Genomic DNA, 19,908 nt, shown 5'->3' with positions numbered 1-19,908 from the left:
TTAAGTGGCGTCGGGAGCAACTGCTTGCATGTGCATTACCACTCCACTATGTCCCAACACATCTTGACCACCAAAGTACATTTGATGTCACAAAGCTGTCCAGTACATTAAACATATCCGCTCCTGTTGTCCTGGTTTCCAGAAGAGGATGTATTCTTTACTTGACCCCCCCATAAACGTAACGGACATATACCAGGAGCTGTGCCAGGCCCGCCACATCTGTTGACTCATCCAGCTGTAACACATAGAATTCACTGGCTTGTATGCGACGCAGGAATTGTTTCAAAACATCTCCTGCCATGTCACTGTTGCGTCGTTAAACGGTGTTGTTTGATGAAGGCATTTGTCTGTATAGTTTTTTGGGGGCCTTTCCCCCCCACATTGTCTCAGCCATATCTATGGCAGCAGGAAGAATTAAGTCCTCCACAATGGTATGGGGCTTGCCTGTCCTAGCCACTCAGTAGCTCACCGTATAAGATGCTTCTAGCCCCTTCTTATTAATGGTATCTGTTGCTGTTATACATGTCTTACTACTCTGAAAGTCGTCTTAATTCTCACTCAATATTTTTCAAATTGGCATGTTGTGTTTCTAAATGTCTGTGCAAGAGTGAAGGTTTCATCAAGTTGTGAGATAGTACTTTTTCACATATAACACACTGTGGCTGAGGAAAGGCACGACTCCCAATATAAGTTAACCCCAAATCAATGTAGTCTTCGGCTGCATCAGAGTCACAACTGTCAGTGTCCATGCTAGCTGGGTTAACAACAAATGTAGAATTACTGATGCTAGCACTGGATGTGCTCCTGGAAGCAGAACAACGTGTGTCGTCGACAGGTGCAGGTGTAGTACTACTGGTTGTAGCAGTACTACCAGTAGAGTTGGTATGAATCTCTATGGACGCAGGCCTTACTTTTTTTAACCATTTATCCACTTTCGACCAAACGGAATGAGCAGCTGCTGCGTTTGGCTACATACGGACCGTTAGTGGAATTCCCGCGAGAGAGTAGCGGTTTATGTGATTGGATGTTTATTATTTAACTAGGCTACCTGTATTTGACATTGTGTTATTTTGCTGAACACTAGATGGTTTAATTTTATTTTTGGCAGTGAGAAGAGGCTACTCAGGCGAATAAAAAAAACTCACCCAAATGTATAGCACTGTTGTAAAATATAAATGGACTGTTTGAAAATGTGACTAATTAAAAAAAAATGTTTTTATGTGAATCACATTTTTATATGGCGTAGCTCCGACGGCATTGGGGGTACATGTACCCCAGTTTGGGAATACCTGGTTTAGTTGATGCCAACTCCTGAGCTCAGACTACCTGCCATCTGTCTTCGCCCGCCTTACATCCAGTCATAAAGAAACCTGTCACTACAAACTAAATACATTTTAAACCAGACAGGAGATGGAGATAAAGGGGGTAAAGAGGAGGGCACTTGCGATCAGCGAATCTGCAAGAAAACGCTAAAATGCCTGGTGATGACCTGAGAGAATATTAAGTTTAGTACATATCGGCTGTTGAACGTACATCTCTGCTGACCGAGATCGATCATCTAAGAGAGAGAGAAAAGGTCCTGCAAAATAAAGGTAGATCGGCTGTCCATTAATCAAGCAAGTTTCAAGGACGATGACAAGAGTGTCCAGGAGTTGACAGGCCTGCCATCCTATGCAAAATTGATAAATTCCGATTAGAGCACAAAGCCGCGCTTGTGGACATTTGTGGATGTCCTTTGCTAGTTAGCGAGTTATACGTCCAGTTATAGGTAAGAATAACAATGAGGAGTTACTGCTTCCTACAAGAGCACAAAATGTGTAGGCTACATTTCAAGCTGCCTTGCCTAGTTAAATAAAGGTTCAATTAAAAAAAGCAGTCTTTGAAAAGCTAGTCAGGTAAAAAGCTTATGTCTTAATTAATTAAAGGGGCAGTGTTGTATTTTGAGACAGGTTTGAATATGCAAATACGCCAATAGACAGAGGGGTAGCCTATGTCTAATTCTCTGGTTGGTAATAAAAATACATTTTATTTTCTAAAGTGGTTTCTTGCGTCATACAACACAATACAATGCAATGCACAGTCACCTATTTGGCCCATGGTGTTACAGACCATGTAAAAAAAAAAATGAATTAATGTCAAGACCTTCATATGGTAAAAACGTTTTTATAAGTCTCATGCAATTTAGGCCTGCATTGAACACCTCATACTGTAAGCTATATCATAGAAATCAAAAGCTATTCATGTGAATGGTATGGGATTTGCTACATTTGATTTGTTGGTAGGCCTACATTATGCTCAAAAGGCCACAAAAGCCTATTTGCTACTGTCTAAAACTGTAAGGGTACACTGTAAAAACGTGCCGGAAGTTGCACAGAATTCTCCCAATGTTCAAATTTTCGCTCACAACACCTAAAATGTACTCCGTGCAACAAAAGATTTGAGGGAACATTTGTTACAGCATGTATTGAGTGGTAGAAAATATGTGTATAACTAACCCAAGAAAGTTAATCTGTGTAGTTTACAGTGGGAGAAAATTAAGCATAGTGGGCAGAACAAGCAAGGAGGTGGGCAATGCCGAGTTTGAGCTCAGTGTGTTCTGTGGTGGGGCAAGCAAGTAGAAAATACGGAGTGTTGCGCCGTGATTGGCTCAGTGTTCTGTCACTCATGGGGACACTACAGCACTGCCAAGTCTAAGGGGAGAGCTACAAAATCCTAGCCCCTTGGGTGCTGCCATAGAGTTACATTAGAAGTACCCATCCAAGAAGGCTCAAGGTCATTGGCCACAGATAAAATGACGTCAAATCACGTTATATGTACAGTAGCTTTGATTGGACTGATCATGTCAACATCATACTTTTAAAATCTTAAACTTTAAACAACAAGTTGGAAATCACAAATTCAACAATGAGTGGTTTGGAAAGAATCAGTGGCAGTGGCTAACATTAACTGCAAGCATTGCGTATATTCAGTGGAGTGGCTGTGTGGTGCCAAATCTGGGATTAAGTGGCTCTTTTCCAAATGTAAAATGATAGTCATTCAACATTGGCCATGCTGTCAATGAAGCATGATTTGTGCCGCGCTCAAAACAACTATTAACTTGGAACTGCGAAAACTTGACCTCAGCGAGTCCAAGACAACTGGGAAGTCAGGAAATAATTAAGCTCCAACTGGGAAAATAAGTTTTGAACGGTCATCCAACTCTGAATTGTATATACGACCTGAAGATCAATGAGTTCCCAGTTGTTTTGAAAGCAACATAAATCCAGAGAATGCCAGACTTTGAGGACAAAATTTGCCCTCGAAGGACCACCACACCACCCTCCTCTTCAAGTGAGCACAGCACAACAAGGTGAGTCAAAAAAATGTATTGTATGCTGCTGCATAAATTATGTAATATGCCAGGGAGATATGTATACTGTAGCTAAGAAAGTAATACTAAGTGTATGTTGTGTAGGAAGATGTTAGTGTGCCTCAACCTAATCATTTGGTCTATTTACCCCTCTTAATTTCACCTACTGTTCTGACTTGGTAGTGCACATGTAGTCTATAACCCGTTTTAGAGAAATGTAATCATTGAATATTGTAAGAACTTTCATTGTCTGTTTATATGCCTCCTTTATTTATCTTACGGTTCTGACTTGGTGTACAGGGAGAACACTGTAAGAACGGCCTATGTTCTGAAGTTTCTCGCTGTACGTTTAAAAGGTGCTAAACAAATAGTTATATTGTCTACGTCCGTCCTAGCTTGCTCATTAATGTCTTACTTGAAATTACGGATTGCCTCTTATCTGCTTCTCGTCCACTTTATGCCATAGTTTGTACATCTTAATTGTCATTAGAAACCACATTTGTTTAAGCAAGTCAGCCATATCAGCTATGTTTTTTTTAAAGGCAGTAAATGAGGCTGAATTAACTGTTTTGCTGCCAGACAAGACTCTGCTGATAGCCAGGTGTAGCAGTGGTAAGATGTTGAGACTGCTGTTGGGTCAGCTTTATGTAGGCTGTTTGTGGGCACCGTTTGTCACCGTTTTAATGTATGTATTAATGTATTTTAATTAATGTATTGTTTAGTATTGTGGCATTGCTGGCATGCATCCATCCTACTTTTGTTTTTTTCCCCCACCCATTTTTACATCCTAAAATCGCCACTGCCTCAGGCTGTTGACCTGATTCAGATTGGGTTAAAGTAGTGGAATAAGGTGTTGGGTTTAGATGAGTAGTTGGTTAGTTGGTAGGGTAATTAAAAATGTATACTATTTTTTTCTGGTTCCCCTTGCACATTTTGTATCACAAAGTGTAGTGGGGTGGCAGGTAGACTAGTGGTTAGAGCATTGTGCCAGTAACTAAAAGGTTGCCCGGATCGAATCTCCGAACTGACAAGGTTAAATCTGTCATTCTGGCCCTGAATAAGGCAGTTTACCCATTGTTCCCCCGTAGGCCGTCATTGTAAATACGAACTTGTTCTTCAGGATTGACTTGCCTAGTTAAATAAAAAATAGTTCAGTTGGATGCGGTAATGTAATGTATTGGATGCTAACCTCCGTTAAACCTCACCGAAGAAGAAGTTTAGGGAAAACCTTTGTCGTCATTTCCGTTATCCATCTTTCCAGACTTCTTTTTTTTACCAAACAATGTGTCTTGCCAGTTTCGATAAGCTGTACAGTTGTCGAAACGATTCTGTTATAAACATTTCCCAGAGGCACTAGCACTACATATTCGTTATTGTATAACAGCAGTGATTTTATTTGAAGAACAATGTCTAACACTGTTTCTTTCAGTACACAAATAGCTGCAATCATGGATGTGCTATCAAAGGCAGCAGTTGCAGAAATAACCAAACTTGTAGACGAGGGCACCGTCGTGCTACGGCTTGAAATGTGTCGGAAAGAAAATGAGATAGAAGGGCTTCAAAATAGTTTACAGCTGATGGAAAGAGAATTGCGGAACGCTCAACGAGAAGCAGCAACACGAGTGACAAATGACAGGCAACATGCTGAGGAAATCCAGGTTGGGAGTGGGACTCCACAAAAAGGTAAGAGTATTTGCTTTTAGCAACGCGGGTAAATTTACATACACTATCGTTGCTTTCCATTGTATCCATAAAAAGGATGCCAGCTGATTCATGATTTCGACTGCCTGAGAAACACTGTCTCGTCCCGACTCGTTCATTACTATGGGACAGCTGGAGATAGAATTTGAATATGGATACAATCGACAGACAAATCTCTGCTGTTGAAATCTAAATGATAGTCTAAAAGAAATGTGAGATAATGTCTAGATGCTTTTTATAGTGGATATTAAGTTTATAAATTGCCTGGCTAGGTTGATGAGACAGCGGATTGCACAGTCAGATGGAACAGAGTAAATAGGCATTTTAACGTCATTGATTTAGCTGGTGGTAACTTGTGTAATAGACACAGGCAGAATGCGGTTTTAATCATTCAGCATTCAGGATAAGACCAACCCGTTGTATAAGTAGAACATAAAACAATTTGACGAATAGTTGCATCCGTGAGTTTTATTGACTAATGTCAATAAAAGGTCCGCCAAAGCAAATCCTGATTTAAAAAGTAATTGATATTAATGCTGTAAGTACAGAAATGTGTTTTCTCACTGGGAAATTAATATCCAACTAGGCAGTGAAAACTGTAGTTGTGAGCTTGTTAAAGTATTAGACACTATGTCCTGGGATTTCCTATGATCTTCTATGTAGAATAACCCCTTAGCATCTAACAACTTGTGTAGCTTGTGAAAAATGTTACGTGTGTTTTGGTGAGGGTCTAACATGCTGACCAGACCAGACACGTAGCGTGCGCGAGCGTCGCAAATTAAATTTAGAAATCCATGTTATTCAATTATTGCACCCACACTGCTCGCGCGCGCCAACGAGCGTCTGCGCAACCAAGGACTGAAATAGAACTCATTCCTGTTTCTGATGGCAGATTGCGCTGAAAGTCCTGCCTCTCCCATCTCCTCATTGGTTTATAGAAGCAGGTACCCACGTGCCATCTCCTCATTGGTTATACCCACGTGGGTGACTGAAAGACAAACTGTTTTACGGGTAGTTGTGGTAACACAGTGAAAGTTTAAATGCAATCACCATATAAGTTAAACATGAAGGAGAGATGACTAGAAACGATTTGGTTGGCCGTTTTATGTGTGGAATCATTGTCGGAGTAGAGGTCCTTGTGCATTTCAGGTAAAATAACAACTCAATGTTTATATCCCGGGACAAATTAGCTAGCAACAGCAAGCATTGGGTTAAACAGGTCTGTTGTAACTTCTGGCTTCCCACAGATACAATTGAAAGCAATATGCAGTATGTAATAAAATGTGTGTGTGTATATATATATATATATATATATATGCACCATTTAGAAGACTCTTATCCAAAGCAGCATAGTCATGCATGCATATATTTTTTTGCATGGGTGTCTGGGAATCGAACCCACTACCCTGACGCTACAAGCACCATGCTCTACCAACTGAGCTACAAAGGACCACACCCCTTGTTGTAAATACACCCGAGGCATGCTGACATTTGGTGCAATCAAGTCAGGTTATTATGCATTGTTCAAGGTGTTGTTTTATTGCTTATTTGACTTTACAATTACTCTACTTCCAGGTGATGAAGAGAACCAAAAAGGCCAAGCCATGCCTGTAGAGGACCCAGTAGAGAGCTTCAATGAGCTGCAGCGTTCTGGACACCTTGAAGAGGCGAGGGGTGGACTGGAGTTTCTGGTGAAAGCAGAGCAGGTGGAAGAACATGTAGCCCAGGGAACCATACAAGATCCAGGAATCACAGACAGTGTGGACTTTAGAATGGACGAGAGAGATAGTCAGCTGTGGTCCTCTGTTACACAAGGACTAAGTGGGAATAATTCTGGCCACCCAGATGGGTCTTACTCTACAGGGAGATGCTTACAGATGTTCTCATCTCAGGCAGATCAATATCCCACTCCCATCCCATCCCATCCTTCCTGTAACTCTTTGTCCATTGTAGGGAAACCACTGGATGACATATTCAGCACTGTCCCACTGAAAGTGGAGCCTGAGAGGCATCCTGTGTATCATGACGATGCCATGTCTGAGTCCATACATGTTGTGCAGGGGCAGTACAGAGATACTCTGCATCCTGTTGTGAGGGAGGGCTTGATTTTACATCCCAGAATGCAGCAGCCAGGACCTTCTTCACAAGGGCTCTTGAGAGCAACTGAGATTACATCAGAGTCACACTCACACAACCAAGAGCATATTCTTAATAAGAACAGATTGAAAACAAAGAGGATGGTAAATGTTTGGAGAGCTGTACCAAACCAAAAAGTGTTAATCTGCTCATTGTGTGGAAAGAGCTTCCACCGCCATTGTCAACTTGAAGCACACCAACACTCTCATGCTGGAGTCAAGCCATACAGATGTCTTGAGTGTGGGAAAAGTTTTACTCAGAAACAAAGACTTAAGTCACATCAGAGTGTTCACACGGGTGAGAGACCTTTCAGTTGCAGACTCTGTGGCAAGAGGTTTGCAAGGCAGGACAACTGCCAAACACATGAGCGATTTCACAGTGGACAAAAGCCATTTAGTTGTGTGCTGTGTGGTAAAAGTTTCACAGTTCTCTGTAACCTCAAACTACATCAAAAACATCAATGTAAGTAAATTTGCCAATGTCAGAATGTATGATTGCATGTTCTGTGTTTTCCTCAGCATTGTACACTTAATGACCTGTTCATATTGATTGTTCAACTGTTCAACTGTACTGAGATTAGCAGGATTAGGTTTCCAATCAAGTATTTCAAGATGTCATCCAGTGATGTATAAGTACAGTAAAGTACACCACAAACTAAAGGGTAAAACATTTTTACTTGTGCTTTGTCATGACTTTCCTGGACCACCTATTGAGATGTGCCTTTAGTTTTAATGTTTTTATTTCACCTTTATTTAACCAGTTGAGAACAAGTTCTCATTTACAACTGCGACCTGGCCAAGATAAAGCTAAGCAGTACGACACAAACAACAACACAGAGTTACACATGGAATAAACAAACATACAGTCAAGTATGTAGTTACACATATATAAGTATGTAGTGTGTGTGTATATATATATATATAAATATATATACGTATTTAGTATACATAGTTAAGTAAATTGGGCGTAAAATGAGGTGAAAAGGAGACTGGAGTGCCACTTTAAAATGTTGAACCTCTTCTTAATGTGATTTATATTTGCCTCATCAAGAGAGCAACAGCTGCATGCTAGCTTAAATTGCTTTGTGCATATTCTCTTGTATTTATCATTCATTTCCGTAGCACGTCCAATAGTGTTACTTTGTTGCCTGATCGTAGCAGCAGTTCGAGTTAGTACATTTTGGGGTTGAAATAAAGTTTACATTTGATGATTGCATTGTAAAACAGCTAACATTTCTACAAGGAGTTTGCAGTGCAATGCAACGAAATGTGAAACTGTCAATCAACCACTATTTGTTTACGGATAGTTGAATTGTTGTTCGACTGCCAGCTAGGCTTACTGGATGTGCAGAGCCTTTTGTAACATAAGTTGCATGATTAACATTACTGCTTGAAGATTTTGTACCCTGTTGGTTTTGACATGACTGATATTAATAGCCTAATTGTTTCTTCCCGTTGTAACTAGGTGTCCACTGTCCCAAGTGCGACTGTCAGAAAGATGCTTCAAAATTTGTTTTGGCCCAGAGGCTGAGACTTGCTGCTCCAGGCCCGGTTTAAGGTTAAGCTCATCGTTAGATCCTTCGTAGGAGCATCGTTAAATCTCTGAACTGTTTGCCTTACCCAGAGCTGCCAACTCTAACGCATTGGCTGTGAGACACTCATTTGAGCCTCTTCTCACACATCGAAAAGTACTGGTTTAATTTTTCGAATTTATTTTTCAAATGAGTCATTTTCAACTGTGATCCAAATGGTTTTGAAATCGGAGCATCTGCACCTGCAATTTAATAACATCACAATCGGAACCTCTATCATTATTGGCCTGTCTTGCCACGGCACTGAACTGTGGCACATTAAAGCATATGATTGGTCTAGTTATGTAATGGATCAAGATGATTGGATGCACGTTTTAAAGAAAAAACACAATATTAATGGGGTGCTGAATGGGGAGAGAGAACGTTCTCCGCGGAGTTTATAAAACTGTAAAAAGAGCAACACGGTAGCTCTGTTTTATGTACAATGTTGTCAACAAAATTAGTTTGTTGTTACTCCCAACTCTATTGCAGAATACAGCCTTTTGACAGCATGTACTAAAGTTGATTTAATCCACATTTGCATTAGTTTGGTGATTGGCATGTAGGCTGTGACATCGAAAAGCAGCAGATAGAGACCAACAGTATATTTTAGCATAGAAGTTTGGTAGGGTGACCTGATTCTAGGGGGGAAATAAATATAACAATTATTTGGTTGGAGTGTAGGGTCGTCTAAAGGGCATTTTATATTTACTTCATTCACCAGGTCAGTGGAACAATTCTCATTCTTAACAATGGGCTAAAATATAGGGTAATTGATATACTTGTCACCAAGAACACTACTATTATTCCCAAAAATCTTGTTTTATCCCGCTTCATCACAATTTTGCCAGTGTAATCACATATTTGAAATCTGATATGGCTAATTGTCTTTCAAAATGAATTATAGGAGGCTATGTATTTTTTCAGCCATTCATTTACAGTTTTGAATAAGTCATACAGATAAGCATTGGATATGAAATGCTCCAGGCCTCTCATATAATACTTTGACATGTGAGTATTGTGCACGTTAGGCAGAGATGATTGGGGGACTCACACCTCATAAATGTATATTTTGTCTATGCAGAGTAGAATTATGGCAAGGATCTTCAACTAGTAGGCATAAACCACCTGAATATTGATATTCATTAGATTTTTCTTGAAGGTTGGATGATTTTGAGAAATATATTGTTATAACCAGAACATTTTCAAACACCCATCACTTGGGAAACATCGATCAGGGGTGGCTAACCCTCCTGGAGAGCAAGCAGGATTTTTTCCCATCCCTATTTTAAAGAGAGAATACCCAAAATACAAAATGTTTTTTTTCTTACCTTGAAAGCAGTCTATGTTAAAGGAAACAGCAATCTATGATTTGGTTACCCACTGTCATCAACCATTAATATAACTATTTCCTGTGCAGGGCCTTGGTGTAGTGATTACACTTTCCACCTGAGACCAGAGTTTAATCCCTGCTTCCAATCTTCCCACTGTTTTTCCCAATTTCATTATTGTCTGAAAAAAAGTGTCTAGCCACCAAAAAAACATGTTTAAAAAAATATATTAGGTGGTGACCGGCAACATGTGAAGACGCGTTTTCTTGGTGCGCCGATCCAGGGCAAACAATTTACTATTAATACTTGACCAACACCTCCCCCACTGTGTTCATTTTGTAACATTTAATTTGGAATCTAACCCAATTTACTACTCTTGACTTTTTTGGGGTGAAAATGTTGGCCTTTTAATCGTTAAAATGTCTAGACAAGGTGGAGGTGGAAAGTTAAGTTCCTAGGCGTACACATCACAGACAAACTGAAATGGCCCACCCACACTGACAGTGTGGTGAAGAAGGTGCAACAGCGCACCTTTATTCTGTCACCCAATTCCCTGACAAACTTTTACAGATGCACAATCGAGAGCATCCTATCGAACTGTATCACAGCCTGGTACGGCAACTGCGCCGCATTTGTTGTAGTTATTGTTACATATAGAGACAGATATGACACTATTGAGCAAAGATAGGTATACATTAGACCACAAACAGAAAGCGGACAGGAAACCAAAGATTAAACAGACATAAGTGTAATGGCCGAAGCCATACGTGCATAAGGGCTTAGGGCAAAGAGGAGGAGGTGACCCTTAAATACATTATCTATTATGGAAAGAGCAGGACACCATTATAAAGATTAGATAGAGAGGAACAAACATAAGTGCTTAGGGTAAAGGCCATAAGTGCTTAGGGTAAAGGACATAATTGCTTAGGTTAAAGGCCATAAGTGCTTAGGGTAAGATAGACATATATTCATTTTAGGACACGAGAGGGTCCTGCCACCATTGTAATCTAATCAAGAGCGGATACAGGCGTTATTAGGCATGAACAAGCTGGAAGCCTGGACTGAAAGATAATGGTGGCCGATGACCTGAGGGAAGTAACTTCATTAACATATGGAATATGTTACATACTGTGTGTGTATAAATACAGAGCCAGTGCTCTGGGAAAGTGTGTGTTCCGCGGACCATCTAGGCTTCTGATATGTTTGTATTAAAAGCCTATATTGAATTCACAAGGTCTTGTAAGTGTTATATTTTGAAACAATCCTCCACGACACCTTCAACCGCAAGGCTCTCCGGAGGGTGGTGCGGTCTGCACAACGCATCACCGGGGGCAAACTACCTGCCCTCCATGACACCTACAGCACCCGATGTCACAGGAAGGCCAAAAAGATCAGCAAGGACAACCACCCGAGCCACTGCCTGTTCACACCGCTATAATCCAGAAGGCGAGGTCAGTACAGATGCATCAAAGCTGGGACTGAGAGATAGAAGCAATTTTTCAATCTCAAGGCTATCAGACTGTTAAGTAGCCATCACTAACTCAGTGAGGCTGCTGCCTACACTGAGACCCAATCACTGGACAATTTAATAAATGGATCACTAGTCACTTTAAACAATGCCATTTTAAATAATGCGACTAATAATGTTACATCTCACATTACTCATATCACATGTACAGTGGGGCAAAAAAATATTTAGTCAGCCACCAATTGTGCAAGTTCTCCCACTTAAAAAGATGAGAGAGGCCTGTAATTTTCATCATAGGTACACTTCAACTATGACAGACAAAATGAGGGAAAAAAATCCATACTTATTTTCCACCATAATTTGCAAATAAATTCATAAAAAATCCTACAATGTGATTTTCTGGATTTCTTTTCCTAATTTTGTCTGTCATAGTTGAAGTGTACCTATGATGAAAATGACAGGCCTCTCTCATATTTTTAAGTGGGAGAACGTGCACAATTGGTTACTGACTAAATACTTTTTTGCCCCACTGTAGGTATTTATAGTTGTCCACATATTCTAGGTCGGAACGTCCAGGGTGGTGATGCTAGTTGGGCGGGTGGGTGCGGGCAGCGAACGGTTGAAAAGCATGCATTTGGTTTTACTAGCGTTTAAGAGCATTTGGAGGCCACGGAAGGAGTGTCGTATGGCATTGAAGCTCGTTTGGAGATTAGTTAGCACAGTGTCCAAGGAAGGGCCAGAAGTATACAGAATGGTGTCGTCTACGTAAAGGTGGATCAGGGAATCGCCCGCAGCAAGAGCGACATCATTGGTATATACAGAGAAAAGAGTCGGCCTGAGAATTGAACCCTGTGGTACCCCCATATAGACTGCCAGAGGTCCGGACAACATGCCCTCCGATTTGACACACTGAACTCTGTCTGCAAAGTAGTAGCCAGGAGGAAGGCATGGCCAGCCGTTGAGAAATGCTTATTGAAATTTTAGATTATCATGGATTTATCAGTGGTGACTGTGTTACCTAGCCTCAGTGGTTCAAACATACCAATACAGTCGTGAAGAGAACACAACAAAACCTTTTTCCCCCTCAGGAGACTGAAAATATTTGGCATGGGTCCCCAGATCCTCTAAAGGTTCTACAGCTGCACCATCGAGCATCCTGACCGGTTGTATCACTGCCTGGTATGGCAACTGCTCGTCATCTGACTGTAAGGCGCTACAGAGGGGTAGTGCGTACGGTCCAGTACATCACTGGGGCCAAGATTCCTGCCATCCAGGACCTACATAATAGGCGGTGTCAGAGAAAAGTCCATAAAATTGTCAGAGACTCTAATCACCCAAATTGTAGATTGTTTTCTCTGCTACTGCATAGCAAGCAGTACTGGAGCACCAAGTCTAGGACCAAAAGGCTTCTCAACAGCTTCTGCTGAACAATTAATAAAATCGCCACCGGACTATTTACACTGCTGCTACTCTCTGTTTATTATCAGTGCATTGTCACTTCAACCCTACCTACATGTAAACATTACCTCAACTAACCTGTACCCCCGCACACTGACCCAGTACCGGTACCCCCTGTATATAGCCTCGTTATTGGGATTCTTATTGTGTTACTTTTTTATTATTTTTTACTTTAGTCTATTTGGTAAATATTTTCTTAACCAACAGTGCAGTTCAAGAAGAGTTATGGGCTTGTAAGCATTTCACGGGAAGGTCAATACTTGTTGTATTTGATGTAGTGTTACATATTTACCTACAGAATAATACAAATTGTCCCGAGACCACGTAAAATAATTCTGATATTAAGGTAAGATTTGAATGGATAGAGCTGATCTGAGAGCAGCACTGCCTTTCTTTCGATCCCATCAGTATCAACACATGCGCCAACGACACACTTAGTGAACGTTTTCTCTATGTGGTATTTTGGGTAATGCAAGTGACTACGATGCAACGGACACCAATCCCTACTCTCTGCGGCTCTACATTGCGCCTCATCGTGGACTGCAAAGTCCCGCTGAACTTCTGGTGCAGCGACAGAGTGAAAATCAAAGATGTAAACCACTGAGCCGATTTACGAGCTACCTGGTTTCTAAAGTGTAGTCTCAAAGCTCTCCACTTTTATAAGGGTTTATTCAAACATATATTGATTTTAGGCCTATATTCAATTATGACAACCCCAAATGCTTTATTTTATTGATTAAGCTCCACTGTTGGATTTTGATTAAAAGTCACTGTCAATTTATTCAGCTGGCTGAAAACCACTTGTTTGTCACACGCACACATCATGTATCATGTTTTCTCATGGCCACATCAATCTGAATGACTATTAGGCCTAGTTGTTGGGTATTATAACCTACATCAGAATTGGAGGAATACACAATTTACTTGTTGATATAACTTGTCATGTTTCTCATAGCATGTCAGATAGTTTGTCCAGTATGTGTGTGTTTTATATGACTAGCGCTGCTGTTTTGTGCTGGCAGGTTGGGTTCTGTGCGAGCTGGAACCCTGTGGGTCTGGAGGTGAACCAGTCTTTGGATTGAAGTTTGGATTGAAGTCTGACTATTAATGATACTACCTGTATAATTCAGTCTGGGCCTAGAACCGTCCCACTTAGATTCAGGGCTACTAAGAAAACGGATTTTCTCTCTGTAAATGTCCTCCCTTTTGTTGCTATTTTCAACCTATTAAGTTAACCTAACTTACAATTTTAATTTGGTTTCAATCAATCTGCAAAGGGTTGTCAATTTACACTCAAGTATGGAAATGTCAGGTATCACATCTCATGCATAACCATGGATTTAAGGATGAGCAACCACATTTAATAACTTCTTAGGAGCATTGTCTAGAGATGTTTTGTCATAATTTGTATCAATCCCATAAACCAATTCTTTTTTTAATTGTTTTGGGGAATTAACTTCTTCTGCAGAGAACTGATTCTCTTATTTGTGTTTTCAATTTTATAAGTAGCTGTTTGACTGATTTCACAGAAATATCCACATAAAAGGGCATTTATTAGAAAGTTTATGGTAACCCTTTCTGTCGTCGTTTCCGTTATCAAGCTTTCCGGAAGAACTTTTTTTCCACAAACAATGCTTCTAGCCAGCTTCAAGGAACTGTACAATAGTATAAACGATTGTTATAAACGTTTCACAGAAGCACTACATATTCGTTTTTGCGTAACAACGTTTATTTTAAAAAACAATGTCTGTTTCTTTCAGTACACAAATAGCTGCCATCATGGACGTGCTAACTAAGTCAGCTGTTGCAGAAATAACCAAACTTGTAGACGAGGGCACTGTAGTGCTACGGCTTGAAATGTGTCGGAAAGAAAATGAGATAGAAGGCCTTCAAAATAGTTTACAGCTGATGGAAAGAGAACTGAGGAAAGCTCAAAGGGAAGCAACAACACGAGTGACAAATGACAGGCAACATGCCGAGGGAATTCAGGTTGGGAGTGGGACTCCACAAAAAGGTGAGAGGCAAACTTACTCTTAGTGGTACAAGTCAGGTTATTTTGCATTGTTCAGTGTTTTATTGCTTATTTGACTTTAGAATTTCTCAAAATGACAAACTGTCTACTTCCAGGTGATGAAGATGACCAGAAATCCCAAACTATGCCCGTAGAGGACCCAGTAGAGTGCTTCAATGAGCTGCAGCGGTCTGGACACCTTGCAGGTGCGAGGGGTGGACTGGAGTTTCTGGTGAAAGCAGAGCAGGTGGAAGAACATGTAGCCCAGGGAACCATACAAGATCCAGGAATCACAGACAGTGTGGACTTTAGAATGGACGAGAGAGATAGTCAGCTGTGGTCCTCTGTTACACAAGGACTAAGTGGGAATAATTCTGGCCACCCAGATGGGTCTTACTCTACAGGGAGATGCTTACAGATGTTCTCATCTCAGGCAGATCAATATCCCACTCCCATCCCATCCCATCCTTCCTGTAACTCTTTGTCCATTGTAGGGAAACCACTGGATGACATATTCAGCACTGTCCCACTGAAAGTGGAGCCTGAGAGGCATCCTGTGTATCATGACGATGCCATGTCTGAGTCCATACAAGCTGTGCAGGGGCAGTACAGAGATACTCTGCATCCTGTTGTGAGGGAGGGTTTGATTTTACAGCCCAGAATGCAGCAGCCAGGACCTTCTTCACAAGGGCTCTTGAGAGCAACTGAGATTACATCAGAGTCACACTCACACAACCAAGAGCATATTCTTAATAAGAACAGATTGAAAACAAAGAGGATGGTAAATGTTTGGAGAGCTGCGCCAAACCAAAAAGTGTTCATCTGCTCATTGTGTGGAAAGAGCTTCCACCGCCATTGTCAACTTGAAGCACACCAGCACTCTCATGCTGGAGTCAAGCCATACAGATGTCTTGAGTGTGGGAAAAGTTTTACTCAGAAAAATAGACTTAAGTCACATCAGAGTGTTCACACGGGTGAGAGACCTTTCAGTTGCAGACTCTGTGGCAAGATGTTTACAAGGCAGGACAACTGCCAAAGACATGAGCGATTTCACAGTGGACAAAAGCCATTTAGTTGTGTTCAGTGTGGTAAAAGTTTCACGGTTCTCCGTAACCTCAAACTACATCAAAAACATCAATGTAAATTTGCCAATGTCAGAATTTAAGATGGCATGTTGTATAGTGTTTTCCTCAGCGTTGTACAGTTAATGAACTGTTTACATATGTTGATTGTTGAGCTGTTCAACTGTACTGAGATTAGCAGATTTAGGTTTCCAAATTGTCATTGGTTTCTACATTATGAATGAAGTATTAAAGATGTTAATCCTCTTTTTCATGTTATTTTTCTTTGCCTCATCAAGAAAGCCACAGCTCCACTTGTTATTTTCTACCCATTAACTCAATTATCCATTTTTACTTGGTTTTAATCAATCTACAAAGAGATGTCAATTTACACCCTAGTATGGACATTGCAGGTATCGCATATCATGCATAACTATGGGTATTAAGGGTGAGCAAGCAAACGTAATAACTTCTTCGGAGCATTGTCTAGATACACTATATATACAAAAGTATGTGGACACCGCTACAAATTAGTGGATATAGCTATTTCAGCCACACCTGTTGCTGACAGGTGTATGAAATCAAGCACACAGCCATGCAATCTCCATAGACAAACATTGGCAGTAGAATAGCCTTACTGAAGAGTTCAGTGACTTTCAACGTGGCACCGTCATAGGATGCCACCTTTCCAACAACTAAGTTTGTCAAATTTCTGCCCTGCTAGAGCTGCCCCGGTCAACTGTAAGGGCTTTTATTGTTAAGTGAAAACGTCTAAGAGCAACAACGGCTCAGCCGCAAAGTGGTAGGCCACACAAACTCTCAAAACGGGACCACCGAGTGCTGAAGCGCATAGCGTGTATAAATTGTCTGTCCTCAGTTGCAATACTCACTACAGAGTTCCAAACGGCCTTTGGAAGCAACATCAGCACAAGAACTGTTCGTCGGGAGCTTCATGAAATGGCTTTCCATGACCAAGCAGCCGCACACAAGCCTAAGATTACCAGGCACAATACCAAGTGTCGGCTGGAGTGGTGTAACGCTTGCCGCCATTGGACTTTGGAGCAGGGGAAACGCGTTCTCTGAAGTGATCAAATCAAATTCAAATCAAATTTATTTACAGTATATCACAAAAGTGAGTACACCCCTCACATTTTTGTAAATATGAGTATATCTTTTCATGTGTCAACACTGAAGAAATGACACATTGCTACAATGTAAAGTAGTGAGTGTACAGCTTGTATAACAGTGTAAATTTGCTGTCCCCTCAAAATAACTCAACACACAGCCATTAATGTCTAAACCGCTGGCAACAAAAGTGAGTATACCCCTAAGTGAAAATGTCCAATGGGGAGCTACAGTTCATTGAGGGAACCATGAATGCCAACATGTACTCTGACATACTGAAGCAGAGCATGATCCCCTCCCTTCGGAGACTGGGCCTCAGGGCAGTATTCCAACATGATAACGACCCCAAACACACCTCCAAGACGACCACTGCCTTGCTAAAGAAGCTGAGGGTAAAGGTGATGGACTGGCCAAGCATGTCTCCAGACCTAAACCCTATTGAACATCTGTGGGGCATCCTCAAACGGAAGGTGGAGGAGTGCAAGGTCTCTAACATCCTTCAGCTCCGTGATGTCGTCATGGAGGAGTGGAAGAGGACTCCAGTGGCAACCTGTGAAGCTCTGGTGAACTCCATGCCCAAGAGGGTTAAGGCAGTGCTGGAAAATGATGGTGGCCACACAAAATATTGACACTCTGGGCCCAATTTGGACATTTTCACTTAGGAGTGTACTCACTTTTGTTGCCAGCGGTTTAGACATTAATGGCTGTGTGTTGAGTTATTTTGAGGGGACAGCAAATGTACACTGTTATGCAAGCTGGACACTCACTACTTTACATTGTAGCAAAGTGTCATTTCTTCAGTGTTGTCACATGAAAAAATATACTCAAATATTTACAAAAATGTGAGGGGTGTACTCACTTTTGTGATATTCTGCATATAGCCCTTCTTACATCAGTTGATATCTCAAAGTACTGTACAGAAACCCAGCCTAAAACCCCAAACAGCAAGCAATGCAGGTATAGAAGCACGGTGGCTAGGAAAAACTCCCTAGAAAAGCCAAAACCTAGGAAGAATAACATATAGAGGAACCAGGCTATGAGGGGTGGCCAGTCCTCTTCTGGCTGTGCCGGGTGGAGATTATAACAGAACATGGCCAAGATGTTCAAATGTTCATAAATGACCAGCATGGTCAAATAATAATAATCACAGTAGTTGTCGAGGGTGCAGCAAGTCAGCACCTCAGGAGTAAATGTCAGTTGGCTTTTCATAGCCGATCATTAAGAGTAGCTCTACGGCTCCTGCTGTCTCTAGAGAGTTGAAAACAGCAGGTCTGGGACAGGTAGAACTTCCTGTGACCAGGTCATGGTTCCATAGCTGCAGGCAGAACAGTTTAAACTGGAGCAGCAGCATGGCCAGGTGGACTGGGGACAGCAAGGAGTCATCATGCCAGGTAGTCCTGAGGCATGGTCCTAGGGCTCAGGTCCTCCGAGAGAGAGAAAGAAAGAGAGAATTAGAGAGAGCATACTTAAATTCACACAGGACACCGGATAAGACAGGAGAAGTACTCCAGATATAACAAACTGACCCTAGCCCCCCCGACACAAACTACTGCAGCATAAATACTGGAGGCTAAGACAGGAGGGGTCAGGAGACACTGTGGCCCCATCCGATGATACCCCTGGACAAGGCCAAACAAGAAGGATATAACCCTACCCAAGTGATGAATCAAGCTTCACCATCTGGCAGTCTGACAGCCCGAATGCAAAGTGCAAACTATAAAGTTTGGTGGAGGAATAATGGTCTGGGGCAGTTTTTCATGGTTCGGGCTAGGCTCCTTAGTTACAGTGAAGTTAAATCTTAAATCTTACAACGTACAATGATATTCTAGACGATTCTGTGCTTCCAACTTTGTGGCAACCGTTTAGGGAAGGACCTTTCCTGTTTCAGCATGACAATGCCCCTGTTCACAAAGTGAGGTCCATACAGAAATGGTTTGTTGAGATCGGTGTGGAAGAACTTGACTGGCCTGCACAGAGCCCTGACCTCAACTCCATCGAACACCTTTGGGATGAATTGGAATGCCGACTGCGAGTCAGACCTAATCGCCCAACATCAGTGCCCGACATCACTAATGCTCTTGTGACCGAATGTCCCCGCAGCAATGTTCTAGTGCATCTAGTGGAAAGCCTTCCCAGAAGAGTGGAGGCTGTTATAGCATTAAAGGGGGACCAACTCCATGCTAATGCCCATGATTTTGGAATGAGATGTACGACGAGCAGGTGTCCCCATAGTTTTGGTCATACTGTATGTTTCTATTCCATAAAACAATAAGGGCGTGTATTAGAACGTTTACGGTAACCCCTTCTGCCCTAATTTACGGACATTAAACAACAATGCTGCTTGCCAGCTTCGACAAGCTGTACGATAGTAAATACAATTGTTATAAACATTTCACAGAGGCGCTAGCACTGCATATTCGTTTTTGTGTAACAACGGGGATTTTATTAGAAGAACAATGTCTAACACTTTCATTCAGTACACAAATAGCTGCAATCATGGATGTGCTATCAAAGGAGGCTTTTGCAGAAATAACCAAATGTTTAGATGAGTGCACCGTCGTGCTTCGGGTTGTAATGTGTCGGGAAGAAAATGAGAGAAGGCCTTCAAAATAGTTTACAGCTGATGGAAAGGTCAAAGGAAAGTAACAGCACGAGTGACAAATGACATGCAACATGCTGAGGAAATTCAAGTTGGGAG

General features: G+C 41.4%; 2 protein-coding genes across 3 annotated transcripts; both read left to right on the top strand.

Moving 5' to 3' along the window:
* Positions 1 to 4,632: 4,632 nt before the first annotated feature.
* Positions 4,633 to 7,857, top strand: LOC139387343 (uncharacterized). Of its 2 annotated transcripts, none has more exons than XM_071133470.1 (2): positions 4,633 to 5,032; positions 6,626 to 7,857. In XM_071133470.1, exons 1-2 carry the CDS (start codon positions 4,756 to 4,758, stop codon positions 7,654 to 7,656), a joined length of 1,308 nt encoding a protein of 435 aa, XP_070989571.1. In that variant the 5' UTR covers positions 4,633 to 4,755; the 3' UTR covers positions 7,657 to 7,857. The 2 variants fall into 2 exon arrangements, with proteins under 2 accessions (XP_070989571.1, XP_070989573.1); XM_071133472.1 differs by lacking the exon at positions 4,633 to 5,032 and adding an exon at positions 6,424 to 6,559.
* Positions 7,858 to 14,634: 6,777 nt separating this feature from the next.
* Positions 14,635 to 16,308, top strand: LOC139387342 (uncharacterized). Its single transcript, XM_071133469.1, has 2 exons — positions 14,635 to 15,027; positions 15,141 to 16,308. The coding sequence occupies exons 1-2, from the start codon at positions 14,757 to 14,759 to the stop codon at positions 16,187 to 16,189; spliced, it is 1,320 nt and encodes a 439-aa protein (XP_070989570.1). The 5' UTR covers positions 14,635 to 14,756; the 3' UTR covers positions 16,190 to 16,308.
* The last annotated feature ends 3,600 nt before the right edge of the window (positions 16,309 to 19,908 follow it).

This window comes from Oncorhynchus clarkii, chromosome 28 (genome assembly GCF_045791955.1).
Source record: "Oncorhynchus clarkii lewisi isolate Uvic-CL-2024 chromosome 28, UVic_Ocla_1.0, whole genome shotgun sequence".
Classification (NCBI taxonomy): Eukaryota; Metazoa; Chordata; class Actinopteri; order Salmoniformes; family Salmonidae; genus Oncorhynchus; species Oncorhynchus clarkii.
Note: the sequence above shows the minus strand (reverse complement) of the source record. Positions and strands in the feature narration are given on the sequence as shown.

Coding starts and splice junctions, on each gene's coding strand:
- LOC139387343 (XM_071133470.1), top strand. CDS start 4,756: ATGTCTAACACTGTTTCTTTCAGTACACAAATAGCTGCAATCATGGAT. Junction 5,033..6,625: donor GAGTGGGACTCCACAAAAAG/GTAAGAGTATTT, acceptor CTCTACTTCCAG/GTGATGAAGAGAACCAAAAA.
- LOC139387342 (XM_071133469.1), top strand. CDS start 14,757: ATGTCTGTTTCTTTCAGTACACAAATAGCTGCCATCATGGACGTGCTA. Junction 15,028..15,140: donor GAGTGGGACTCCACAAAAAG/GTGAGAGGCAAA, acceptor GTCTACTTCCAG/GTGATGAAGATGACCAGAAA.